At 42.9% G+C, this 27,617-nt stretch overlaps 1 protein-coding gene and 1 pseudogene across 5 annotated transcripts in view; both read right to left on the reverse strand.

The window, feature by feature from the left end:
- Positions 1-27,617, reverse strand: part of MYO18A (myosin XVIIIA) — a 377,134-nt gene that overhangs the window by 347,474 nt on the left and 2,043 nt on the right. For 2 of the 5 annotated variants that reach the window (XM_078780215.1, XM_078780213.1), the window contains exons 2-5: positions 27,399-27,505; positions 25,041-25,279; positions 24,509-24,700; positions 23,295-23,963 (exon numbers count right to left, since the gene is read on the reverse strand). In XM_078780215.1, coding sequence (XP_078636341.1) covers positions 23,295-23,963; positions 24,509-24,700; positions 25,041-25,256 — 1,077 coding nt within the window. In that variant the 5' untranslated portion in view covers positions 25,257-25,279; positions 27,399-27,505. Of the gene's footprint in view, positions 1-23,294; positions 23,964-24,508; positions 24,704-25,040; positions 25,280-27,398; positions 27,506-27,617 lie in introns of all 5 variants that reach the window. The other 3 variants (XM_078780214.1, XM_068120511.2, XM_078780216.1) reach the window with 2 other exon arrangements.
- LOC144892629 (zinc finger BED domain-containing protein 5-like) lies at positions 8,897-10,332 on the reverse strand (annotated as a pseudogene).

Consider the following 27,617-nt stretch of genomic DNA (forward strand, 5'->3'; position numbering starts at 1 on the left):
CTGTCGGTCTGTCACCATTTTTCACAGAGATGGCTGAACGGATCTTCGTCAAACTTTTAGAGGTTCATCAGTGAGTGCCTGGGAGTGTTTCAGGCAAAAAAAAAAAAAATTGAAAAAGCATCGTTTTTTTGGAGTTTAAAAAAAATAATCGCTCAATAGTGCCTAATCTTTTTTAAATTAATGATAGTTATATACAAGTCACATTCACATAAATAAATACAAAATATTCACAAGACATTTGAATACAAATAAATCAAACAATTCCGGAAGTATACGAATTTGGTAGTACTGCTTCTTCTTCCTGATCGGCATCACACTTAACTCAGAAACATGAACCACATTCACCCACCAGCATATACATGAACCCCCTTCCTCTCCTGCCTCCCCCCTCCTCCTCTCCCCTTCCACCCTCCCCTTCCCCCCTCTCCTCCCCTACCCCCTCTTCCCCCCCTCCTCGCCTTCCCCCTCTCCCCCCTTCTCCCCCCCCCCCCAACCTCCCCTCTCCACCTCCTCCTCTCCACTCCCTCCCCTCCCCTCCGCCAACCAGAAACGCTGGGTACTTCTGCTAGTTTTCAATAAATTATTTGTTATAATTATTAAATTTCTATATATTTTGTTGTTTATTTTGTAAAAGTTTCTAAAAAAAGAAATTCCACTGATATTATGGGGTATTATGTGCAGATCAGTGACAAAAAAAACCTTATCTTATCCTTTTTTAATTCAGGCTATAACAACAACAAAAAAACTCTCCAAAAGGACCGTCTGGCAACCACTCCCTTCTCCTCTCTCCCCATCTACTTTCTGAACAATCCTCTTAATATAAGGATTGAATGTTTTTGCACAAATAAGGTTTCCTGTGTAAAATGTGTTATTTTGCTGTGTGCAAGCTAAATACACACAATTTGCTGAAACACACATTTCTGCCCTATAATAGTGACTTGCATCAGAAAACGTGTACAAACAACAAGCTTTTGTTTCAAAAACGGTATTTTACTTTGTGTAAAAAAAAAAACTTGTGTCACTCTCACTATCTCTCTCCAAAAGTACCGTCTGGCAACAACATCCCATGCCTTCCCCTTTCCTCCCCATCTACTTTCTTAACAATCCCTTCGTGGTAATCAAGTCGTTCAAACTCCCAAGTGTCACTATCAGCCATTATCTTTCTTGGGCAACCCACATTTCAGTTGGCATTCAAAGCCACCCGCTAAATGGGAATCCTCCATTGTACAAAGTCCTTCCTTGGCATACCCAAACTCCTATCCACCTTGAAGTCCTTCATCTACAGCTTGATGTAGATGAAGCATCTACTACAGCTACTACTACTACTACTACTACTACTACTACTGAATCTACAGCATCTACTGCTCCCCCCTCTGGGCTGGCTTCCCTGCCTCACTCACATCTTGCTCAGCTTGACACCATGGAACCCAAGGCCTTCAAGATTATTGGAATCTTCCGCAATGAAGCAGAGTGTATGGGCCTCACCTCACCTCACCAATGCAGACAAGTCAGTGGTCTCTCTGTCTTCTACCACCTCCTTTCTGGTCTTCTGCAATTCTACCCTCTGCTCTTTCTGTGCTTTGTGATAACCCCACCCCCCCTTTACCCCCACTTCTACACTCCCACCAGGGTTTCTGCAGGGCTCACACAGTCTATCAACAACCACCTTCTGGTGAAACTACCCAAAACCCATGATCACTGCTAACTTCCACCAATTCATTCCTCTTTTTTCCCCAAATGTCAAACCAACTTCTACATTCTCTTCCATCTCATTCTTCCCTCCACGTCTTCAAGACAGCTGTTAACCACCATTTCAGACAGTCTTACTGTTTTGGACGTCATAAAGGCCAAAAACACCAGGCACAAACTAATGTAATTTGTTAGATAGGGAGATTCGAAGTAATAGACTGAGGAAAATGGTGGTAAAACCCAGAATGAATTTATTTATATGACTGTTATAATCTTTATTTTATTTAAATTTAATTAAATCCTTTAACACTGTAGTACACAAATCACCTGCCATAATACATCCAAGAACCAGTATCGATTTGAAATATCCATTTATTATATTTATGGTTTTTACGGTTCCTGGGAGGCATAAAGTGTTCAGTCTTGATTTGCAGTGTCCCGTTTTTTGGCAAAAAAAATACATTTGTTTTCATTATGGGGCAGAATTTCAAGTGATACCAAATGACAAATATTCATCATCATAATCACAATCATTGACATTGACCTTTGTAGAGCCGTTAGCTCCATGATGATCATTTTCATGGATCTATTGTGTCAATTTTTTAATCTACTTGGTGCAGACAAATATTCGGACTTGAGTTGCCAAAGGACACTATTGTACAACAACAACAACAACAACAAAACACCAACAACAACAACAAAACAACAACACCAACAACAAAACAACAACAAAACAACAACAACAAGCATTTTAAGGCCATTTTCCCTGGGAGAGCGGGGGTTAGCCTTGCGGTCCCCGTGACAATCTTCTCCATCTTGCCCTATTTTCTGCATCTCTCCTTGTTAACCCCCTTGCCTGCATTTCTTCTTCCAACATCTTTAGCCCAGTCTTTCTCGGTCTTCCCCGTCCTCTACTTCCTTCTACATTCATTTCCATCACTCTTCTCAACCAGTCACTTTCATCCTTCCTCAACACATGACCAAACCATCTCAACCTGTTCCTCTTCACAGCATCAATCACAGGCTCTATTCCCATCATTTTTCGCAATTCATCATTTGTCTTCCTCTCTCTCAACGATACTCCGCACATCCATCGAACCATTCGCATTTCCACCCTTTCCAACATTCGTTGCTGCTCTACGTTCATTAACCATGTCTCGCTCCCATAAATCACAACACTTCTCACACATGCAGCAAACACTTTTCCCTTCAGCTTTAACGACACTCCCCTCCTCATCAGCACGCCACTCAGTTCCCGAAACTTCTTCCATGCACATCTCACTCTAGCAACCGTTGCCGAGTCTGATCCACCTTCTCCATTCAGCATATCTCCGAGGTAGCAAAATGTTTTCACACCTTCCAGCTTCACGCCGTCTCCAAGATCCAACTCAACATTTCCTCCATCTGCAGCTCCCTCTGTGCACACCTTACATTTAAATGTAGCTGCCACACTGGTTAAAGACCCTCTCAGACCACTACATTTTTGATGAACCCACTCAGCACACATTGTACATTGAATGGAGTTCACTCCGACACCCTTCCTGCACACAGCACAGGGCCACTTCCCAGTTCTTTCCACCTCACCACATGCTTTACCACTTGCCATCACCTTCGTCTTTCCGATATTCACCTTCAGACCTTTTGTCTCCATACATTCCTTCCACTTGTTCATCTTTTCCTTCAGTCCATCCATACTTTCCGCAATCAACACCAGATCATCTGCATACAACAACTCCCACGGTAAACCCTCCTTTATGTTCTGAGCCAGCACCTCCATCACAGCTACAAATAGTGGTGGACTTAGTACCGACCCCTGATGCACTCCCACCTTCACCTCAAACTCACCACTGTTCCCGTCCTTCGTCCTTACAGCTGTGCGCGCTTTTGTACATTGCCATCACTACTCTGATCAACCATTCCTGCACTCCTAACTTCCTCATTGCCCATGTCAATACTTTGCGTGGAACCCTATCGAATGCTTTCTCCAGATCAACAAACCCAAGAAACAACTTCTTCCTCTTCTCCATGTACTTCTCCTGCAACTGCCTCACAATAAAAAGCGCGTCTGTCGTTCCTCTTCCTGGCATAAATCCAAACTGCATTTCGTCGATCTTCACTTTCTTCCTTATCCTCCTCTCCAACACCCTTTCCAATACCTTCATTCCATGCTCCAATAACTTTATCGCTCGGTACGAGCCACACTCTAGAGGGTCACCTTTCCCCTTGTATAGAGGGACGAGGGTACTCAGTTCCCAATCCACTGGAATGCGGCCTTCTTTCACCGCCAGATTACAGATGTCTGTCATTCTCTTCACACCCCAACTTCCTGCTGCCTTCAACATATCTCCCACAACTCCCGTCGGCCCTCCCGCTTTTCTACTCTTCATTGCTTTTATCGCTTCCTCAACTTCCTTCTCAGTTATCTTCTCTGCCGGTCCTAAAACTGGGTTACTCTCTATGTTGCCATCCCATTCATTCTCTGTATTCAACAGCATTTCCATATATCTTTTCCATCTTCCTTTAATTCCATCTGGGTCCACAACGATTTGTCCCACTTCATCCTTCAAGCAACTCACCCCCATCACATCACACCTCTCTTTCGCTATCTGCTTTGCAATCCTGAATACTGCTCTCTGATCCTCTTCCGAATCCAAGCGTTCTCCGAACATTTTCCTACATGCCTCCTGCACCTTTGCTACCTCTTTCTTTGCAGCCTTCTTGGCTGCCTTATAACTTTCATGCTCTGCTGTTTCTGCTCCCGTACCCTTCGCCTTCTGCCACTCCTTGAACTTCTTCCTCTTCTCGTCAATCCTCTTTCCAACTTCATCATCCCACCACCATGTTTCCGAGTGCCTGGGTGGTCCTTTTGTCCATCCACATACCTCACCAACGGCTCCCAACAGACTAGCTTTCATTGACATCCAACCACTTTCAAGCTCAACCACATCATCCTCGACCCTACTCAGCCTCTATTTTAATGTCTCCCTTACTGTCACCTCTTTCAACCTCCACACCTTCATTCTCGGTTGGTACTTCACCCGCCGAGCTCTCCTCGCACCTTTCACCCTTATGTCGGACAACCAAGTGGTGCTGTGAAACAGCCTCCTCCCCCGGGATCACCTTTATGTCCCGGAGGTGCCCCCTATCTCGCCTACGCACCATCAGGTAGTCAACGGTTGTCGTCGACCCACCTGACGTGTATGTAACAAGCTTATTATCCTCTTTCTGGAACTGAGTATTACAAATCAACAAATCAGCTCCATCAGCAAACTCCAAAATCCTTTCACCTTCTCCATTTCTCACACCATATCCGTAACACTATTGGATATTACGTATCCATAAAGGACACTGTTGTACAGACAAACTTTATTGAAAAGGACAGACAAAAAAGTGGAATAGAATGTATTTTTAATGACAAAGGCGAAATAATGTCTGGGCATATATGGGCTCACACAGCTTCCGGTCTAGCTTTAACCACAGCAATTGATGGTCCTATAACCACATCAGAAGGGAGGGTATTCCACAAGTTCACAATTCAATGAGAAACTGGCAAGGAGCGGAAATTCCTTCACGCTCGCTGCTTGAAAATTTTCAGAGGGTGTTCACACCGGCGTTATCTCTTGAAGAAAGATGATAATGGGTGGAAGCCCTCAATGGACTTGGCAGACATAAAATATTACGAATTGGCTATAACCGGGAACAATGAGAGATCTCGGATCGCAGCCCTCAACTTAGGAACAATTTGCACAACTTCTTGTTAACTCTGGAAATCTAATTAAGGGTTGTGCAAGTCTCTCCCGAAGCTATCATGACAACACCGAGGGAGAAATCAGAGTCCGCCTCGTTCCATTCTGCATTTGGTTTTCATTGGTGGTTTGCATGTGGACCGTCAGTGCGACTGCATTGGCTCATTGCTGTGCTGTAAGGCCGGGAATGATGTTTGTTGATGAACAATGCCCAAAGCCCAAAATACTTTGGCTTATGGTTTCTTTTTCAAGACGTGTACTCAGGTTGTCTTGTGTGTAGGGCTTATACAAGCATAAAATGAATATTTAACAATCCCTGAGCAAACTCCCTCAACCACCCATTCATGACTTTCGTTTTTTCTTTCTGTTACAAGCACAATGCAGTCTTTTACACAATGACTTCTTCAATTCCATCGATTGTCAAAGTTTTGGCCACTAAGTGGGTGGGAGTGCAGGGGTGGGGGGGGGGGGGGGGAGGAGGGGTGGAAAGAGGAGGGGCAGAGAGGATTTTCAAAACTCGTTCCATTCCCGTATTGTTTTCCACCCATACGTATTTTGCCCATAAATATGGAATGGTGGAGAAAGCTTTAAGTTTGCTCTACTTTTTGTCTTTTTATGTAAAAAGTTTTCCCTTTTTATATTTTTTATAAAGACTATATGAAAGAATCGGGCCTGGAATCCAATCATTTCTTGACAAAGATCTGCAAGTTATGCTGGTTATCTTTATAACTTATTTTCAGAACCTGAAATGAAATACTTTGAATCAATGCTGACACCATGAGCTTTTGGTGGAAGAGAGGTGAGCAAAGCCAAAAATGAAAGGAAGGGAGGGAGGGGGGTTGGTAGATTAGATAGATAGCTATAGAGAAGGCTGCATCTTTTGTACCCTTGAAGATCTTCAATAAAATAAAAATTAATTCTGCTGCAGTGAAGCTTATGGGGTAAACTACATGAATGAAAGGTTGCCGATGTCCTCCCTCATCAATGCCAAACTTTGTAGGCATAATAAAGTCTTACAATTCTGCTCATGGTATCTAAATTAATGCACTAACAACTCCTCTTTTTTACGTCGGCCAAATCCAAAGTAAACTTTTCTCAAAGCATTCGCCATCCCGGGTGACGACAGTGAGCAGTGATTCAAACCCACCCATCATGAGATTGCTTTTACTGTCCTCATTTTTTCCATTCTTCATGGGATTGTTGTTGTTTTCTATGGTCCTCCTATCATATCAAATTCCATACTATCCCTGATTGAACAATATCCACTCGTATTCTTAGGTCATACAAAAGAAAAGTTAAGCTCGGTACACAAATAATTAATTTCACCAACATAGTAATGTATAAAATAATTGGAATCTCCCGTGATGAAGCTGGATCTATGGGCCTATCACTTTGCCATCGCAGACAGGTCGGTGGTCTCTCTGTCTTTTAGCGCCTCCTTTCTGGTATTGCACACTCTGCTCTTGCTATGCTTTGTCCCCCCCAGGTTTCTGCATGACCAACACGGTCCACCATAAACCCCTTTCTGGTGAAACTATCGAAATCCAGGAACACTGCTCATCTCCACTCATTTGGTTCCTCTTTTCACCCCACATGTGGAACCAACTCCCAAATCATGTTCAATATCATTCATTCTTCCAGGTTTTCAAAAGACCTGGAAGGTTGAATGAGAAAGGTCTTCCAGGTCTTCATCCTTCCAGGTTCACCACCATTTCAGATCGTCCTCAATCCAACACCATGATATTTTCTACCCTCTTTAAATACCCACAACACTTCCTCCCACCCCTCTTTCCAAATTTCCAATTTTCCCTTCTGTATCCATCTCGTACACCCCATGCATACTCTCCTTCCCCACAATTCCTTCCTACACCCATAGTTTGTCTGCCTCCTCTCAACCCCCACCACCACCCCCCCCTCCCCAATCTTGTCCTTCAGAACTGCTGCTGGTATTTCCTCTTCTCTCTGCTGTTCCTTTTATCCTGTACTAGTAAGCACTACCTCTTCCACGAGGCTCGACTATGCACACAAAAAAAAAAGTTGATACAATCTTCCCTCAAAACTCACAAAAAGAGTTAAGGCTGAACATTTGCTCTTTCAGAAATACACGACATGACCAAGGGTATGTGGACACCCGAACATCGAACATCTCATTCCAAAATCATGGGCATTAACATTTAGTTGGTCCCCCCCCCTTTGCTGCTACAACAACCTCCACTCTTCTGGGAAGGCTTTCCACCAGTTGTTGGAACATTGCTGCAATGATTTGCTTCCATTCAGCCACAACAGCATTAGTGACGTCGGGCACTGATGTTGGGCGATTAGGCCTGTCTCACAGTTGGCGTTCCAATGCGTCCGAAAGGTGTTCGATAGGGTTGAGGACAGGGCTCTGTCCAGGCCAGTCAAGTTCTTCCACACTGATCTCGACAAACCATTTCTGTATGGACCTCTCTTTGTGCACGGGGGCATTGCCATGCTGAAACAGGAAAGTGCCATCCCCAAACTGTTGCCACAAAGTTGGAAGCACACAATTGTCTAGATTCTAGAGCGTTTCCCAACTTTTTTTGCGATGTGGCCCAACTGGCTTTTGACCTGACATGTCATGGCCCAATGGGGATCATAGCAATTTTTTGAAACCAAAGAAATGTCAATAAGAACCACACCTTCATTCAATTTAGACTTTTATAGTATTTAATGGAACAATATTTCTCATTTGAACAATTTCTTAGTGAAATGAATGAATGCGAGTGAAGTAAAGCAAATTTATTTGTGACAAAGGGTCTTGCGCGAAATTTTTAGAACAGAACATCAAGAAAATCAATTGAAAAGGCAAATGAACAGTTCAGACTTCAAGGCTTTTCCATAAAAAACAAATATTTATTTTAAATTAATAAATGAAACTCTATTAACACATTGCAATAATAACCAGGAAAATAAAAAAATATTTGAAAACTCATCTCCAGGGTGCTTTGCTTGTGGGCTGTAACACAAAACATTGCAGTATCTGCCAATTGAAAAAAAAAACTCAAAACAGTTTAACCTAAAGCTACTTTAATGAGAGATGTTCTCCTGAATTTTCTGCACCAGTTTCCAAATGCTTGGTTCTGTTGTAGAAAGCGCACATATAAGATCTGCCTCACATTCAAGGCGGTTCCGAGCCTTCGTCTACAGCTGCACCAACGTTGAGAAGCCTGATTCACAAAGATAAGTTGTTGCAAAGGGCAGGAGTTTCCGAAGGCATTCCTTTGCAATGTTGGGGTAGCTTCCCATCATTTTTCATGAAAACTCAGAGATAGAGGAAATTTCAAAGACATCTCTGCATCCAGAATCATTTTGAAATTCAATCAGTTCATCTTGCAGGTCACCCTGGACGTCACTGACTTTAAGAAGAAAAGGATTCCTCATGAGCGGCTTCTCTCTGAGGTGTGTCACAACATCCTTTGCAACGCCAGGATCCAACGGCTCATTAACAGTAACTTCTTAAAGAGATTCAAACATGGCAAAGTTCCCTTCCTCAGCCTTTCATTTCAAGTTTTCAAGCTTCTGTATAAATGCACTGAGAGCGTCAATGAACTGAATGATAGTTGTTCCCTTTCCTTGCAACTTTAGATTCAATCTGTTCAGTTGATCAAAAAAATCCACAAGGTATGTGAGGCAAAAGACCCACAGCTTTTCATGGAAGGAAGCTTCAAGTTTGTGCTTTTCTTGCATCTGTAGGAAACTCTGCATCTCTTCTCGGAGTTCAAACACTCGTGCCACAACATTTCCTTTTGATAGCCAACGCACCTTGGTGTAGTAAAGCAGGTTCTTATGCTCTGAATCCATTTCTGTGCACAATTGCTTGAACAGTCGGGAATTCAAAGCACTGCTTTTCACGTAGTTCACAATTTTGATGACTTGTTCAAGAACATTCTGAAGATGAGATGGAAGGGTTTTTGAAGCAAGAGTTTGCCGATGAATCAGACAATGAACAGAAATGATGCCTGGAGATAGATTTCGAACAAGTGCTTGGAAGCCACTTTTTGCTCCTAGCATAGCTGGGGCACCATCGGTGCACACTCTACAGAGATTGTGCCAGTTCAGTTCCTCATGGTCAAATAATGTTACTTTTTCCATCACATCCACAGCTCTGGTATTTCTTTTGAGAGAACGGCAGAATAAGAATTCTTCCTTGATAGAATCACCCTTCACATACCGAACGAAGGCAAGAAGCTGGGAACAGGATGAAACATCTGTGGATTCATCCAACTGAATTGAGAACAATCCAAATGCAGCATCTTTGATTTTAGCAATCACCTGTTATTTTATGTCGCTAGACAAGTCAGCAATCCTCCTTTGAACCATAATATTTGACAGAGAAGTTTGGTTGAACTTTTTTTCAGCTTCTTCTCCAAGCAGAATCCTAGCCATCTTCAGAGCACATGGCTTGATCAGAGTCTCTCCAACTGTGTGAGGTTTCTTCTGTTGCACAATGAGGAGACTGGCGGCATAAGAAGCCTCCGTAAGACGCTTGTTTTTCTGAAATAATGTTCCACTTTGATCCGAGTGCTGGCGCTTCACGTTATCTTCCATTCGCTTGAAGAAGTCCACATCCTTATGTTGATGATGTGGATGAATCTTCTCCAAATGGAGCTTCAACTTCGATGGCCACAAAGATTGATTTCCGAGAACTTTCTGGCACAGGACGCATTGTCCCTTTAATTCTCCACGATCATGTAAGGATGTGAATCCAAACTTTATGTATTGCTCATCATATCCTCGTTTTGTCATTTCAGAAGGGTTTCTGGAAAAAAAACAAAAAAGGAAAAAAATATAAAAAAACAGACTAAAAATATATGCAGGGAATAATGGGTGGCTACCACTGGCCAACACCAACACACACAGAATTAAACTCTTGTTTTAGGCCTTGTGCGTGAAAAGATTATATTATTTGGGCAAATATTGGGCACTCTGTGGCCCACCTGGAAAACATGCTGTGGCCCACTGATTAGGAACCCATGGTCTAGAATGTCATTGTAAGCTATCGCATTAAGATTTCCCTTCACTGGAACCAATGGGCCTAGCCCGAACCAAGAAAAACAGCCCCAAACCATTATTTCTCCTCCACCAAACTTTACAGTTGGCACTATGCATTCGGGCAGGTAGCGTTCTCCTGGCATCCACCAACCCCAGTTTCGTCCGTCAGACTGCCACATGGTGAAGCGCGATTCATCACTCCAGAGAACGCGTTTCCACTGCTCCAGATTCCAATGGTGGCAAGCTTTACACCACTCCAGCCGATGCTTGGCATTGCGCATGGTGATCTTATTCTTGTATGCGGCTGCTCGGCCATGGAAACCCATTTCATGAAGCTCCCGACGAACCGTTGTTGTGCCGACGTTGCTTCCCGAGGCAGTTTGGAACTCGGTTGTGAGTGTTGCCACCGATGACAGACGATTTTTATGCGCTACATGCTTCAGCACTCAGCAGTCCCGTTCTGTGAGCTTGTGTTGCCTACCACTTCACAGCTGAGCTGTTGTTGCTCCGAGACGTTTCCACTTCACAATAACAGCACTTACAGTTGACCGGGGCAGCTCGAGAAGGGCAGAAATTTGACGAACTGACTTGTTGGAAAGGTGGCATCCGATGACGGTGCCACGTTGAAAGTCCCTGAGCTCTTCAGTACGGCCCATTCCACTGCCAATGTTTATCTATGGAGATTGCATGGCTGTGCGCTTGATTATACATACCTGTCAGCAATGGGTGAATTCCCCAATTAGAAGGGGTGTCCGCATGCTTTTGGTCATGTAGTGTGTGTGTATATATATATATATATATATATATATATATATATATATATATATTACATATATATATATATAGTGCATTCAGAAAGTATTCAGACCCCTTCACTTTTTCACATTTTGTTATGTTGCAGCCTTATGCTGAAATCGTTTAAATTCTTTTTTTTCCCCTCATCAATCTACACTCAATACCCCATAATGACAAAGAGAAAACAGGATTTTAGAAAGTTTTGCAAATTTATTAAAAAGAAAAAACTGAAATATCACATTGACAAGTATTCCTACCCTTTGCCATGACACTTGAAATTTAGCTGAGGTGCCTCCCATTTCTCTTGATCTTCGAGATGTTTCTACACCTTTATTGGAGTCCACCTGTGGTAAATTCAATTGATTGGACATGATTTGGAAAGGCACACACCTGTCTATATAACGTCTCACAGCTGACAATGCATATCGGAGCAAAAACCAAGCCATGAGGTCGAAGGAACTGCCTGCAGAGCTCAAAGACAGGATTGTGTCGAGGCACAGATCTGCGGAAGCCTACCAAAAAAATCTTTGCTGCATTGAAGGTTCCCAAGGGCACAGTGGCCTCCACAATTCTTAAATGGAAGAAGTTTGGAACAAACAGGACTCTTCCTAGAGCTGGCCGCCCGGCCAAACTGAGCAATCGGGGGAGAAGGGCCTTGGTAAGTGTTACGTGTTCCTTCCCAAACCCCGGTCACGGTGTACCTCCGAGCCCCGAAAGGAGTCATGACAGAAAGATATGCTATTATGTGTGCCAATGACCAATGGTGAAACCACACCAATCAGTCGTTACCAAAAACCAAGTATTGTATTAGTATCGCACAATAATAACAGCACAAGTACAATATACTTCAATTGCACAACAAAATACCATATAATTCCTATGATGGTACCACCAGTTTCTTAACTCGATAACTCACGGTGCTCCACGTGAGCGAAATGTAACACCCCCAAAGTCGCTGTCCCGAGTCCCGGCACCAGGCCAAAGTCGATCCATGCTCCGGTGATCACAAGAAAAAGGTCGTATTGAGACCAGAACCCAGGTCGGCTGACAGTCGACGCTGCGGAAGAGCCGCTGGGTGGGTGTCGGGCCGACGTCTGTCAAGCAAAGGTTCACCCAAAAGGCGACTGGGAATTCATACCTTCGGTTCACCAGACAATGACGCTGGTATGAACATTCAGCGGCTCCCAAACGGAGAACCACGAATTCCCAATCAAAATCCACAACACACACGCGAACCAGGCTAACGGCTGGGGCGCGGTGAAATGGCTGGAACGAGGTGAAATGGCGGACAGGCCCGTAATGGAGGCGTACCTGCTCTCCAACAACGATTCACTTTTTGGAATAAACCGCAAAACCCGTCACACAGGTTTATCTGCCACAGCGATATCGACTCTGTTACAGGAATACCTTTCCCGGGGAAACCAAAATTCGCTCGTGACCAACGTTCGCCAGCGTCCGCTCGATACCTCAAAGCTGATCGGCCTTTCTCTCCCGACCTCACTTGCTCCGCTTCAGCCTCCTCCTCTTCTTCTTCCGGTTTCTTCCGATCCATTTCGTTTTTTCTTTCAAAACACTAATTTTCACTTTTGAAGACAGTTATCTTCATTTCACTCAAACTATAACAATAATAGTACATGCAACTAAAAATGCTTCCAGTGGATGAAAACCACAAAGACGGAAGTGACGAATCCGTAACAGTAAGAGGTGACCAAGAACCCGATGGTTACTCTGGCTGAGCTCCAGAGATCCTGTGTGGAGATGTGAGAAACTTCCAGAAGGACAACCATCAGTGCAACCGATCTGGGCTATATGGCAGAGTGGCCTCTCCTCAGTGAAAGACACATGAAAGCCTGCTTGGAGTTTGAAAAAAAAGCACCTAAAAGACTCTCAGACTGTGAGAAACAAGATTCTGCGGTCTGTTGAAACCAAGATTGAACTGTTTGGCTTCCGTCTACAGTTAATTAATTTATTTAATTTCTTATTTATTTTATTTAACCCTAAGGCATTAACTTTCTGTATTAAAAATAATAATAATGATATAATAACAATAATAATAATAATAATAATAATAATGCATTTATTTTATATAGCGCTTTTCAGGAAGCCCAAAGACGCTTTGACAGAGTGCAAAACATAATGCATAGCAAAACATAAAAACAATTGCAAAAAAAGAAGAATCAATAGGGAAATATTCAAAGCACAAAGGAGGGAGAAGGAGAGGAGATAGTCAGGGGTTAGATGCTGTGGGTTAAATGTTGAATGCAGTGTTGAACAGGTGGGTCTTGAGTGATGTTTTGAATGTGGTGAGTGAGGAGGAGTCTCTGATGGTGTGAGGTAGTGAGTTCCAGAGGGTGGGAGCAGCGATGGAGAAGGCCCTGTCCCCCCAGGATCTGAATTTGGTCCGGATGGGGGGGGGGGGGGGTGGTCAGGAGGTTGGTACCAGCAGAGCGGAGGTTGCGGGTGGGAGTGTGTCTGGAGAGGAGGTCAGCCAGGTAGGATGGGGCCAGGTTATAGAGGGCTTTGTAAGTCAAGAGGAGGATTTTGTACTGGATTCTCTGGGAGATGGGGAGCCAGTGAAGCTTGTAAAGGACGGGGGTGATGTGGTCACGGGTCCGGGAATGGGTGAGTAGACGGGCAGCGGAGTTCTGAATGTATTGGAGTTTATTGGTGATTGTTGAGGGTGAACCATAAAGGAGGCTATTGCAGTAGTCCAGACGGGAAGTGATGAAGGCGTGGATGAGGGTTTCTGCAGCCACGGAGGAGAGGGATGGACGGAGACGGGCGATGTTTTTCAGGTGAAAGAAGGCTGTCTTTGTGATCTGTTTAGTGTATTTGTCGAAGGAGAGGGTTTGGTCAAAGATGATACCAAGATTCCGGATGTGAGGGGAGGCGGATACTGGGATACCGTCGATGTTGAGGGCAAAGTTATGGGTGGATTTTATGAGCGTTTTTGGGCCAATGATGATTATTTCAGATTTATCATAGTTAAGTTTGAGGAAGTTGATTTGAAGCCAGGATTTTATTTCAGTGATGCAGTTTGTCAGGATAGAGTGGGTGGCGGTGGAGATGGACTTGGTGGAGATGAAGAAGCAACTGTATACCTGCATTTGGCACACCCTGTATTTATATACTATAAATGGATGAGCTGTGTCGTGTGTGTGTGTGTGTGTATTTGCACGTGCATATGCATATATTATGCATGTCTGTGCCTGTGCGCACGCTTGCGGCATACTTTTTGAGACTTCATTACGTAAGTCTATTAATTAATTGTGTATTACGTATAATTGAAATGTACCTTTTAACGCTTTAGACTGCTAAGATCCCTTTGACGACCCTTTAAGACACCTAAGATCCTTATGACCCCAAACACCCATAAAGATCCATAAGACCCAAAAGTCCCCAAAATACCCAGATTACCCAAAAGACCCCAAGGACATAAAAGACTGAAGACACAAAAGACTGCAAGGATACAAAATACCCCAAAGATTCAAAAGACCAAAACGTCCCCAATGACTCAAAATACCCAGAAGTCCCCACAAAATAAAAATAAAAAACCCTGAATACCCAAAAGACACCAAGGAATCTGTAGACCCTTTAATACTCTCCTGTAAATTGATTAGGTGTGTGTGTGTATGTGTGTGTGTGTGTGTGTGTGTGTGTGTGTGTGTGTGTGTGTGTGTGTGTGTGTGTGTGTGTGTGTGTGTGTGTGTGTGTGTTACGTTTTACATACGTAGATTAATTAATTACGTACTATTGGAATGTACCATTTGATGCTTTAGACTGCTGAAACCCCTTCGACCTTTGAAGAACCTTTAAGATCCTCAAGACCCTTAAGACCACCAAGACCCCAAAAGACCTCTTTTATTATTATTAGAGTTCCAAGGCTTCCAGGCTGGGAAACCTATCGTTTTTGTTCAGACTAGCAAAAACACCCAAGGCCATGAACACCAATGAAAATCTGGCCCAATGGACCAACAGGCCCACGAGTATTATAAAAGGAGCTGTATCTGTCAGTCTGTTTGTTTGTCATGTTACAACTTGAGAACAGATTTCAATAAAACCAACTATGTTGGATTCAAGGAACTCCAGGGAAGGTTTATAACGCAATTTTTTAAATGGGTACATGAGCACACATGGCAAAACTGCAAACAACAACTTGCGATGCTGGTTATCCCTGCACAGAGGGAAAGATCTCCCAGGAATCCTTTTTTTGTTGTTGCTCCATAGATTAGCCATTACAGCTATGCCAAGGAAATGGAAAGACCCGTTTTTTTACATTTATGCAAAGGTCGAGAGACGGAGACCTCAGAGTTTGTTTCCTGACATGGTCCATGCCTAATACATACCCCAGACTGTTTGATCAAAAGAAAGAAGAGAGGGGTAGGGTGAGAAATTATTTTTATTTTGATCTTCCTCTTGGTGTGTTGTTGTATATTATTCGTAATTCAGCATCTAAAAAGGCTGTGATAAATATTATATAAACACCCTCCTCCTCCATGGTATCTATAGCTAGGCCGGTACCTATACACCACCTAATTGTTGTTTTTTTTCTCCATTAAAACAATTTTTTTATTTATTTAAACAATTGCTTAATTATTCACGATGACAATTATTCACAATTACAAAGATTAGTATTCCCATCAGTGAAGTGGCAGGTCTTATATTCTAATATTAACAAAAGGAGAGTTTGCCTTCATTAAACTGAAGGTCAAGGTTCATGCAGGAGCAAAAATTAATAAGCCTCTCTTTTGTAAAGAATAAAAATAAATAAATTGCACCTGTGTCTGAAGGAAGCAGTTCAGTTTGGCATTTTTAATACGAAATAGGCAAAGCCTAGAAATGAATAAAACCCATTAGAATTACCCTTTAGAATTAAACACAGCGAGTTAGAAAGGTTTTTCTTCTTCATGATTGATGGGCAGATGGACAGACATAGCCAAATAATGAAGTGGGTTCACCACTTTTTTAAAAAAATCAAAAAAATCTTGTGGGGCAACATCAAGACGATCTACATTATGGGATCATTGGTCTAGATTCTGAACTTTAGGCATATTCTAATCATTACAAGACTCCTTTTATTTACAACATTATGTTTGCCAAACTTACAGCCTCTCACCACCACCCCTGCCGAGGTTGCTTTTGTCATGTTGTTTGGAGCCAGATATATTTGGTGCAAAAATAGAACATAAGGTGAAGGGAAGTGGTGGTAAAATGAGAACAGGAAGGGAAGGAGTGCGCATAGCAGAGAGAATGGAAAGGAGATATGGACGAAGAACAACAAATGAGAAGGGAAAGCACAATTTTCCACTTTGCAGCTGCTTGGTTCTCTAAACAAGCTGCCGTTTTAAAACTTTTATCATCAGACATGAGTATCTCAATCACTGAAAGTTAAGCACACTGGAAAAACTAAGACAGAGCCCCGACAGTATCCTTTATGCCCAATCTCCCTGGCCATCTCGACTCTCGACCATCTCGACCATCGATGTTTCTTCCTCTACATTACATGGCAGTCTCAAAATAACTTAGCTACAGTCACTATTGCAACGTTTTACCTCTGCCAATGAAGGTGGAGAGGTTGTTTTCACCCCTGACTAGTTTTCCACGTGATATCTCAAAAAGTTATACGGATTCAGATGACATTTGGTGGACAGGTTGGGCGTCTGCCAAAAATAAATCTATTCTATTTTGGTGAAATTTGATCAGATTTTTTTTTTTTTCAAGTGAATCTTCACCATTGAGAGATGGGGCCAACAACAATATATTGCATGATCTTTCAAAAAGTTGCTGACGGATTATGACTAAACTTGGTGGACGGGTTGGGTAGATGACAAGAACAAGCCGCTTAGATTTTGGTTCAGGTCTGGATGCAGATTCAGGTCTGGATGCAGATTCAGGTCTGGATGCAGATTCAGGTCTGGATGCAGACTGTTCAGCCTGGTGGAGGTATGTGCTCAACTGAGTGCCATCCTTAGTCACGTTCAACAATGAATATTCTTTGTTCAGATACCAAGGTCCTTTACCCATCACACATGATAAATCCCCCATTTCAGCAATCTCACCAAACACACTTTACACACAAAAAGAGAATGAAAAGTCAAGAAAAATTAAATAAGCATGACAGCCCCAAGTGTTGCATATATGCATAATGTAGTGCACAAAGCTTATATTGACATGTTACAACAACACTTTGCAAAAGAAAGGAAGAAGAAAACAACTGGGTAAAGAATCTCGATGGATGTATTGCACGACTTTGTAATCTTTGATCCGTCCTGAAGCCCTAGCAGGGATGTGTCATAACGGAAGCACAAAATATATTGTCGAGCATTCTGCAAACTATCTCTAGTTGTGATGAAAGGGATAAAGGCCTCATCGTGTAGATGCTAAACTACCGAATCACAAAATGTTAAAGTGTAGAAACGCCTCAAAATATTTGTGCCAATACAGGCAAACGTGACTGCAAGCAATCGGTCGGAGAAAAAGTGGAAACATGTTTCAAGAAGGCTTTTCCTACACATCAGCTCGAGAAAACTCTGGCAGACTGCATCTCATCAAAGCATTGGACAATCGGGTTTGCTGGTATGACGGAAGTAGACATCGCTGCTTCCAACAATATGTGTGGTTAATCCTTGAGCCCAACCAAACAGCAGTCTTGACACAATCAAGGTTTATAATAACCTGCCTGCCAAACAACACAACACTAGCATTTGTTTGTTTAAAAATTGAGAGGAAGAGTTGGCAGCAAACCATGGAAAACATGAGGGGGTATTCAAACCGAGCTGTTGCCAAAACTTAGGATTAGCTACTGTAAAAACAGACATAACAAAACTGCCACAAAATCTCAAATCTCAAAAAAAGAAAATAAAAACGAATGGGGAGGGGAACAATGGGCACATTCTTATGCTGCCACTGAACAAATTACTCAATAAATTACAATAACAATTCACAAATACAAACACAAAAAAGTTACACAATCCCACGATTAAATGGACTACACGAAGAACAAAATACGCCTGTCTTTACGAAGGAACATCGAGAACATCTTTACGAAGGAACACATGTCACCCCACCCGCCATCAACCCTAAATACGAACATCGAGCAGTTAAAATTATCATTCAAGTTCCTGGACAAGTGGGAATAAACTGTCGTGTGTCAAAAAAGCAAATGAACATAATATCTCACAAAATGAGTCGCAATACCTTAACCATTTAATACACGTCGTTAAAAGTCACCAAGAATAAAAGAAAGCAAAGGAAAGCAGCAAAAATTAATTAATAAGGGCACTCTAACCAATCTGAGCTTTTACGATTTCAAACATGAATCACCTACAAGAATATGGCAGTTTAAAAAGATCGAATAAAGCTTCATTTATTCCTGTACCATCATGGCGGGTAACCCATTCATCTAAATCGAGCCTCTCAGAAAAGCAGGTCAATAGCACATCCAGAGGCAAAGTGCAGAAAGTGAGTTAAGTGAAAACAAAGTAATCTGTCATGGTCAATACGACTTTGGTGTGCATGAAAATTCTGAACAAAATGTTTGAAGCTCATAATGACCTTTGTTCAATGGGAACTCAAACGTTGGACCCTTCTTTATTACTTGTGAAATCGAAGGTTCACAAGTACACTACTCACAATAAGTTAGGGATATTGGCAGGTTCTTCGGTGTGGTTGATTATGTGTATTTCTAACCCGAACAACCCACATACAATGGTCTGCCTATCCCAAAAATCAGTGAAGTGAAACACACACCCCTATAAATAAATAAAAACTCACTCCCACAATATCCCTAACTTATTGTGAGTTAGGTGACTTAGTCACTTAGTCACTTATTGTGAGCCTGGTGTTTGGCTTAGTGGTTAGTGTGCCGGCTTGGGATCCTGGGATCCTGGGTTCGAATCCCGGTCGATCGCTGAATTAACGCCAGGTGGGGTTGACTCAGCCTGTCATCCTTCCGAGGTGGGCAAATCGAGTACCAGTTCACTGGTAATTCCCTGTGTGTCGCAAGAGGCAACTAACAGTGTTGGCGGCAGGAAGGGCATCCGGCCATAAAACATTGCTCCAAAAAGGGGACCACGGTGCCCGAAAAAGGCCAACCCCTGCTCTGCGGGGAAAGATGGCCTCCAAAGGTGTTTTTTTTTATTGTGAGTAGTGTACTGTATATTGGTTGGTCTGCTCTGTTATTCTGTTTGTTTGGCAATTGCCTACAGGTCACAATTATACACCGATATTCACGAAACTTAACCACCTGATAGAGCTAGTCAAAAGCTATAAGCCTATTGTTTTTGAGGTCAAAAGGTCAAAGTCACAAAATCGTCAATTTTCATCCAATCGGCTTGAAATTTGAGCAGAATTTGCATATTGTGTCACCAAATTGGTTCACCAGTCAGAAGCTGGAAGCCTATTGTTTTTGAGGTCCGAAGGGCAAGGTTGCAGCGACTGATTTCGACTATGATTGCTTGATAAAATGTTTATCGTGTGATGGAGCCCACGTTAATTCAAGGGTTCAATTACAGCAACAAAGGTTACACAAAAAACATGCACTTTCAAAAATAGTGCAGCCATCAGGGTGGAATGGAGCCGCAAAGCCAATGCGTTGTGAAAGAGGAGGAAAAAAATGCAAACAGGGAAGGGAAAGCTTCCACCTCATTGACACGACGTTTCCACCCTGCAAGCCATGAAGAGAGCTCGGGGGTGGGGAGAAGGTCAGAATACGCACTCGACACGTGTGCCAAGCTGCACTCCAGTAGCGAAATCTCAGCCTTGAAAACCTTACCGAGTGCTTATGGCTACAAAAGTGAAAAGTCCCATTTGAACAAAAATTGCGCCAAATGCTTTAGTTTGTTTATACAACCGATTTGCAAAGTCTTCACAAAGCAAATCATGAAATACAAAAAAAAAAAATACGATTTATTGGATCTTGGTACACTTTGAACGTGTAAAGTGCAAAGAATTCCAGTGCTGATTGCAGGATACTGTAATAGTGTAATAATGAGTCAAGAGATAAGCAGGCCAAAGCAAGGTTATCGATGAGTTCCTTTATCTGGTTGATTGCATTAACAGAATGCATACGTGCTGTCAAAAATGCAAGACTTTCCAAAGTGATGTTGCAAATTATTGGTTGTTCAAGCTGGCACTTTAGAAATCGTAAATTATCTAAAGTGCCAATGACCGAAGAAAAAATAATAATCATAAAACACACTTGAGGAAGAAAGAAGGGACATGATAAATTAGGTAATCGCAAAGCCGGCCGTGGACTATGTATCCTCCATCATTCCATGAAAATCAAAACTACTCTCAGCCTACAAGACCTTTGCCTGTAGCTCAACCAAGTATTTCTCTCCCCCACAGGCAAGCACATCAGCATCACATCTGTCTCTCCTGGATTCTGTGCCATCAAGCTCTCATTACTATTATTCACATTTCCAACAATGAGGACGAAGCACAAGACTCGTTCTGTGAGAACGAGTCTTGTGCTTCGGCCTCATCGTTGGACATAAATGGATGAATGAATCGGAATGGGGGATGAGGGGTTCCTGCCCCCCTCCCCACCCCCCATACTCTACTCTACATCTATATAGCTCCCCCACTCTGCCAGGACGCAAGTGTTTCACTATTAACATCCTCCCGATTCAACCCCAAAATCCAGGCTTAATGCACACAGCACCCCTTTTGATCCAATTTCCTCCCGTTTGCGTAAAACTGTCTTCAAGACGCTGTTCTATCCCACTCCTCCTTCCAGAATTTAAAACAGGTGGTACAGCACCATCACATGTCACCCCACCCGCCATCAACCCTAAGATAGGATATTTTCTACCATAGCTAACCCACTCTAAACCAGCATATAAATTTGCATGATATTGCATTTCCTCACCTCCTTTCCTCACCTCCTTCCTGTTCGTTTATACCTTTGCTTGTTGCATGAAACAGTGGCCCCACTATCACTACGTCGCCTTTCACCCTTTGTGAACTCGCTCTTCCATGACCTCAATTTTGCATCCAAAATATATGAAATCACATGACCCTTTCAGGTTCAGCAGAAAAGAAACCAACCCTCAGCAATACAAATTTCATTCTCCAAATACGCTTTTACATTAATGAGGGTCACTAGTAAGAATCTAAGGCCTTAGCACCAATTAGTACTTGTAGTTTAGGACTTTTGAACAGCATCAAGGACATGGGTTGGGGATAGGTAGTACGTTGTTGCATTGCTTGGGGTGACAGCGCTGTCCAAAATGGTGGTTACAAAGGCATTGTGTTTTCATGTTCCCCCATGTCTGGAACCAGATGAGGTAGGTAAATGCGGACGCCACTGGAACACAAAGAACAGCGGTGGTCGAGAAAGGCCAATTGTGCATCTTCAAGGATGGTAAAGAAGGGCTGGGACTGTTTTCTATGCAAGGCGATGATTGGCTGCGAAGCCTATGCGTGCACAAGGCCTCAATTGGTGGCCTGGTATTGTAGTCACATGCTCGTTGGCCGACGGGATGGGGACAATCAGCTGTCTGCCTTCGGAAGAAAGGTGGGGGCCAGCGGTTGACGTAAATACGCAAAGCCAGTGAGGTCCTGGGCGCTGGAGCCTGGCATCAGGTCGCTCTCTCAAATCTAGGCCCATGTAGGGATCAACTCCCTCTCCCCAAGGTCCTGGAGCTGTTTACCCGATTGTCTACAATGTCCAGCTTCCAGCTCTTGCTCAGACTGCTGGCCTCATGAGGTCCCAACCAATCAACACATCCCATTTTCTTGGTTCCTTTTATGGTGTTTGAGTTATTGAGGGCCCTCAAATGGGAATTACTTTCATTGTGAATGAAGTTATTGTTTGTTGATGGTCTCTGTCTCGGATTTCATATTTGCTCTGTCTTGTGCTTCATTAAATTATTTTTATTCATTAATTCACGCATTCATGTCTGCTATCTTTCCCATGTTGACCGATTTGGTTTAATTAGACTCGCTGAGGGGGGAAAAAAAATCAATTAAGGAACTCCTTTGTTTTGATAACCGCAAGTGTTGCTAGACATGCAAGTTCCAAAGGGCATGTTAACTCAACCACTCAGGGTACATGCCGTTCAAATTTAGCCTTTTAGTTTGGCTATTCATGCGATTGAGTCCCGGCACGTGTCGGCAATCACCTTCATCGAGGTTGTGGTTACCGTACAAATGACAATAAATAAATTAAGATTCCCTTTTTAAGGCCATTTCCCCTGCTAGAACGGGGGTTAGCCTTGTGGGCCCCATGACAATCATCATGGTTCCCTTTTTGAGGCAATGTTTTTGATGGTCGGATGCCCTTGCTGATGCCATCCCTTAGTTTAGTCGCCTCTTATGACACGCAAGGATACAGTGTACCTATTCTAAACCGGGGCACACACATCCCAGCAAGCTGGTACTCAATTTGCCGACCTCGGAAGGATGACAGACTGAGTCAACCCCCCTGGCGTTAATGCAACGATCGACCGGGATTCAAACTCAGGATCCTAGGATCCCAAGGCAGCACCCTAACCGCTAAGCCAACACCAGGCTCGGTACAAATAACAATATTGAAGACAAAACAGTAAAATTGGAAAAGAGGAATGGGACGATTGAAGAAATAATGGAAAAGAACAGGAAAAAGGACAACAACAAGTACAAAGGGAACTTAAAATAATTATAAAGAAGAAACCCTCCAGCTAATGCAATGAAAGACAAACATTTACAAAGCATTCTAAAAAAGCTGCATGGCTGGGTTAAAAATCGAAATAATTAAACTACTATAAGCAAGTCTGGGCATGTCAAGCATTTCCATCTGAGTGTACAGCTCATGATGATGATGGGATCGGAACTTCAAATCCAATGTAGCATTTTGAATTTGTCAATAGCAGACCTGCACCGAGTATAAAAGGCTCTGTGAGCCTTAAACATAGTACGACAGAAAAATGTGAACAATATGCACCTTAAACTACGAAAACAACAAGAGTGGAAGAAAAAAATAAAAAGGAAGACAGAATCATTGTTTTGCATGTCTATGTCACGCAAGCTGCAAATTAACATGACGGAAAATAGAACACAACTACTCACGGTGTGCTGAACTCTTCCTTCACGTTCTCTTAGCCAGCGAAGCGAAAGCTCTGCCATCTCTGGGCCTGGCTGCACTTTAAGCGACACAGCATCACCAGACTGTCGAATCATCTCCACAATCTGGTCTCGAGAGAGACCTTCGGTCACACGTCCATTGATTTCCACAAGGCGATCACCCGGAAGTAGAAGTGGTGCCAGACTTGTTGTTTTGGAATTATTATCACCACCACCACCACCACCACCACCAATCCCTGGTTCCTTCGAACCTGGTTCAGCAAAATGGACAACCCTACGGCGTTCTTGTCCATTCGGCATACGTTCCATGACAGTAGCACGGCGCAGCGTGAAACCAAAATCCCCAGTATCCCGACGACGTAGAGCCAGCTGTCGCGGTGGCAAAAGTGGAGGAGGAGGCACAAGAGGTGGTAGACGGAGATCTACAGATGCAAACGATCGCTCACGGCTTTCTGGAGGGTCGGGAGGAACACCTGGGGGCCGCACATATGAAAGGTGGTGATAAGAAGGCATTTGCGATGACTGCCCTGCATTTGACACTGGTGATTTTGGAGCAACGGATGCTCGCGATTGCAAAGCTTGTGGAGTTTGAGAGACCGATTCAAAGTAGCCATCCATTTCTGCCAGCCCTGCAGAGTTTGTTTCATCACGAGACTGAGGTTTCAGATGGAATAACAAAGAAAACATCAATTACAGTGAACACAACTGAATAAATACAGAATCACATATCTAATTCCTGCATTGAATCGTAAAACATTGCTTCAAAAAGGGGACCAAAAAACAACAACAACCACGGTCCCCGAAAAGGCCAACCCCCGCTTTGCGGGGAAAAATGGCCTCTAAACGGTGGTTTTATATCTAATTCCTGCAGTTGTCATTCAAACAAGATAAAAACCCTGTACCACTCGATTTCTATTGAAATAGTAACCCAGTGTGACCTAAACTGACATTGAAATATATCGATATGGTCATCTATCCCAAACCCTTCCCCCTTCCACTCCCCCACCGACCTCTCTAGCCTCAGAGCCCAAAATATAGATTACAAAACCAATTTAAACTCTTGACATTTTCACTGACCACAACTCTATCCTTTAGTCCCTTCTCAAACCCCTAATATCTCCGAAACCACACTAATATTTAGCACTCTAGCCTCATTATTAATTCAATAACAAAAAACAGTACCAAACACTCTCGCACACCTTCCGAGAGAAAGAAAAGCGCTTGTAAACGGGCATGAGTGGTGGAGGCGTCTTCTGCGCCACCGAACCAAACGCGGAGGCCCTCTGGAGCACGCTGCCACGCGCCACCACCCTCTCTTCCATGGTGCCAGACACCCTGGGCCCCCTGCTCCCACCCTCGAGCACAAGGCTGCCCCAGTTGCTCGAAAGGTCCTGCTGGGTGCCCGTGACCAGCATTGGGTCAGACAGGTTGTTGAACACCCACATGGACTACGTTGCAATGTAGCAGCCAAAGATCACGTGCACACTTTACTTGATCTGATAAACCCTCAGAATTTCTAATCAATAAATGCGGACTACAATTAAGTTGTACTTATTACACCAAACATAAACAATCTCTTCTTCTTTGATACTGATTTCTCTGTTGTCATTACCAAATTGAAAATGTACATTCCATATACCTAAAGCAAGAAAAAAAACTTCCAAATGAACAAAAAGCTTTTTCCTCATCTCAAGCAGTTCCAAATGTCACACTTGTCCATTTCAAACTCACTTTGCTTGGAGCTTGAGCCGAAGTTGGGTTATCAACCGAGCGCAAATCTCGCTTGGCGTCACTACGACGGGACGAGCGAGTCAGGTTGAAGATGCCTCTTTTGATGCCAACCTCTTCCAAACTCTTTAACTCAGCAGAGGTCATGGGTGTTCCTCTATCCTTCTTCTTGTCTCCACCTGATTTTTCCTTCTTCTCTTTGCGGAAGCTGTTGAACATCTTGAGTACTTTACTTCTGCAATCTTCAGAATGAATAGGTACAAGTCTGTAGATTGGCCGCTACCTCCTTCACTTCAGCAATTCTCCTTTTTTATTTCAAATTGCAATTCTGATTTCGTAGTATTGCAACAATAACCCCAAACCACCCCCCACGCCTTTACTACTCAGAAAAGAGCCACTCAAATGTTGAGATTTAAAAGCAGAGTCCAATAGCAATGTCACAGGCCTTGTCGGAGGCTGTCTTGCTGCTCCAGTGTTGAACAACTTTTAAAATAGATATTGGTTGAGCGAGAGAGAGAGAGAGAGAGAGAGAGAGAGCTGCAGCTACCACTCCTACAGGAGGAAAGACAAGTGACAAACGACATTTAAAAAATCATTTTAAATATGTTATTTTTAACTTTAGTTACAAAAGCTACCAACCTGCATTTTTGATACATTTGCATCCAAGAAAAGATTGTAGAAGATTAAACAGCTGGATATACAGTCACGTGAAAAAGTAAGTACACCCCATGTAAAGTTTTGACTTTTTCAACATAGCTATTTGATCTTCATTTCAACAATATTGATAGATAAAGGTGATATAATATAACAAATATCATGAAACATTTACATTTTGTAGTCCATTGTATAATTTAAATAAACATAGATGCAAATTTCGCATGTCGAAAAAGTAAGTACACCTTTGGCTCTCATAGGTGGTATTGCCCCCTTTGGCAGAAACAACCTCAAGTAGGTGTTTCTTATAACTGTCTACCAGTCTCTGACATTGACTGGGAGAAATTTTTGCCACCTCCTCCATGCAGAATTCTTTCAGCTGTGCGAGGTTTGAGGGGTTTCTTGCATGCACAGCTCCTTTCAAATCCCCCCACAACATCTCGATGGGATTTAGATCCGGGCTTTGACTTGGCCATTCCAGAACCCTCCATTTCTTTCTTTTCAGCCATTCCTTGGTGGATTTAGTGGTATGTTTAGGGTCATTGTCATGTTGCAAGGTCCACCTACGGTTGAGCTTCAACTTTCCGACAGATGGCCTCACATTATCCTCAAGCACCCTCTGGTACAATGAAGGATTCATAGTGGATTCTATGATGGTGAGCTGCCCAGGCCCTGATGCAGCAAAGCTGTCCCAAACCATAATATTTCCACCACCATGCTTTACAGGTGGTATCAGGTTCTTGTGGTCAAATGCTGTCTGTGGTTTTCGCCAAACATGTCTTCTGGTACTGTGGCCAAATAGCTCTACCTTTGACTCATCTGTCCAGAGTACATTGTTCCAGAAGTGCTGGTCTTTGCCTAGGTGTTCATTGGCAAAATTTAGTCTTGCCCTGATGTTCTTTCTGGACAGCAAAGGTTTCCTCCTGGCACACCTCCCATGTAGATCCAATTTGGGCAGCCTCTTTCTAATGGTAGACTCGTGCACTTTGACATCAACAGTGGCAAGAGCTACCTGTAGGTCCCGTGATGACATTCTGGGGTTCTTAGAGACTTCTTTCAGCATCTTGCGGTCTGCTCTCGGGCTGAACTTGCTGGGGCGGCCTGGCCTGAACATGTTGGCAGTTGTTTGGAATCTTCTCCACTTGTAGATGATCTTCCGGACAGTCGAATGATTGATTTCAAATTGTTTGGAGATCTTTTTAAATCCCTTCACAGACTCGTAGGCATCTATAACCACCTTCTTTCTGAAGGCCTCAGAGAGCTCTTTTGATCTAGGCATGGTGACGCCGCACACTTCAACAACAAAGAGCAAACCAAACTAAATGTCTGAGGTTTAAATAAGACAGGTTCCTCCAAGATCCTCTCCAACGATGTTCTAATCATTTGCACCTGAGCTGGTGCACCCGATTCGAATTTTAGGTATTTGAAGTAGTGATAAATGTAGGGGTGTACTTACTTTTTCCACATGCGAAATTTGCATTTTTGTTTATTTAAATTATACAATGGACTACAAAATGTAAATGTTTCATGATATTTGTTATATTATATCACCTTTATCTATCAATATTGTTGAAATGAAGATCAAATAGCTATATGTTGAAATATGTTGAAAAAGTCAAAACTTTACATGGGGTGTACTTACTTTTTCATGTGACTGTATCTACTGATTAGATCACGAGAGTCGGGATTTTTTTTTTTTTAACTCACCAAGCAGGTTACTGGTGATGGGAATGCTGGTGCATCAAACATTTTTGTGCATTCTTTAATGTCCAAAGGTCATTTTGGGGCACAACTCTATTGGTACCCAAACTTTGCTGGTGGGGAAAGGGGGAGAGACAAATAAGACACCAAAAAGGTTAAATGACAAAAAAGGTTTGAAAGATTTCCTTTTGCATAGCAGGTGACTATCTTTAACAGGATCAAAAC

The sequence above is a fragment of the Myxine glutinosa genome, chromosome 6 (genome assembly GCF_964187855.1).
Source record: "Myxine glutinosa chromosome 6, kmMyxGlut1.1, whole genome shotgun sequence".
Lineage (NCBI taxonomy): Eukaryota > Metazoa > Chordata > Myxini > Myxiniformes > Myxinidae > Myxine > Myxine glutinosa.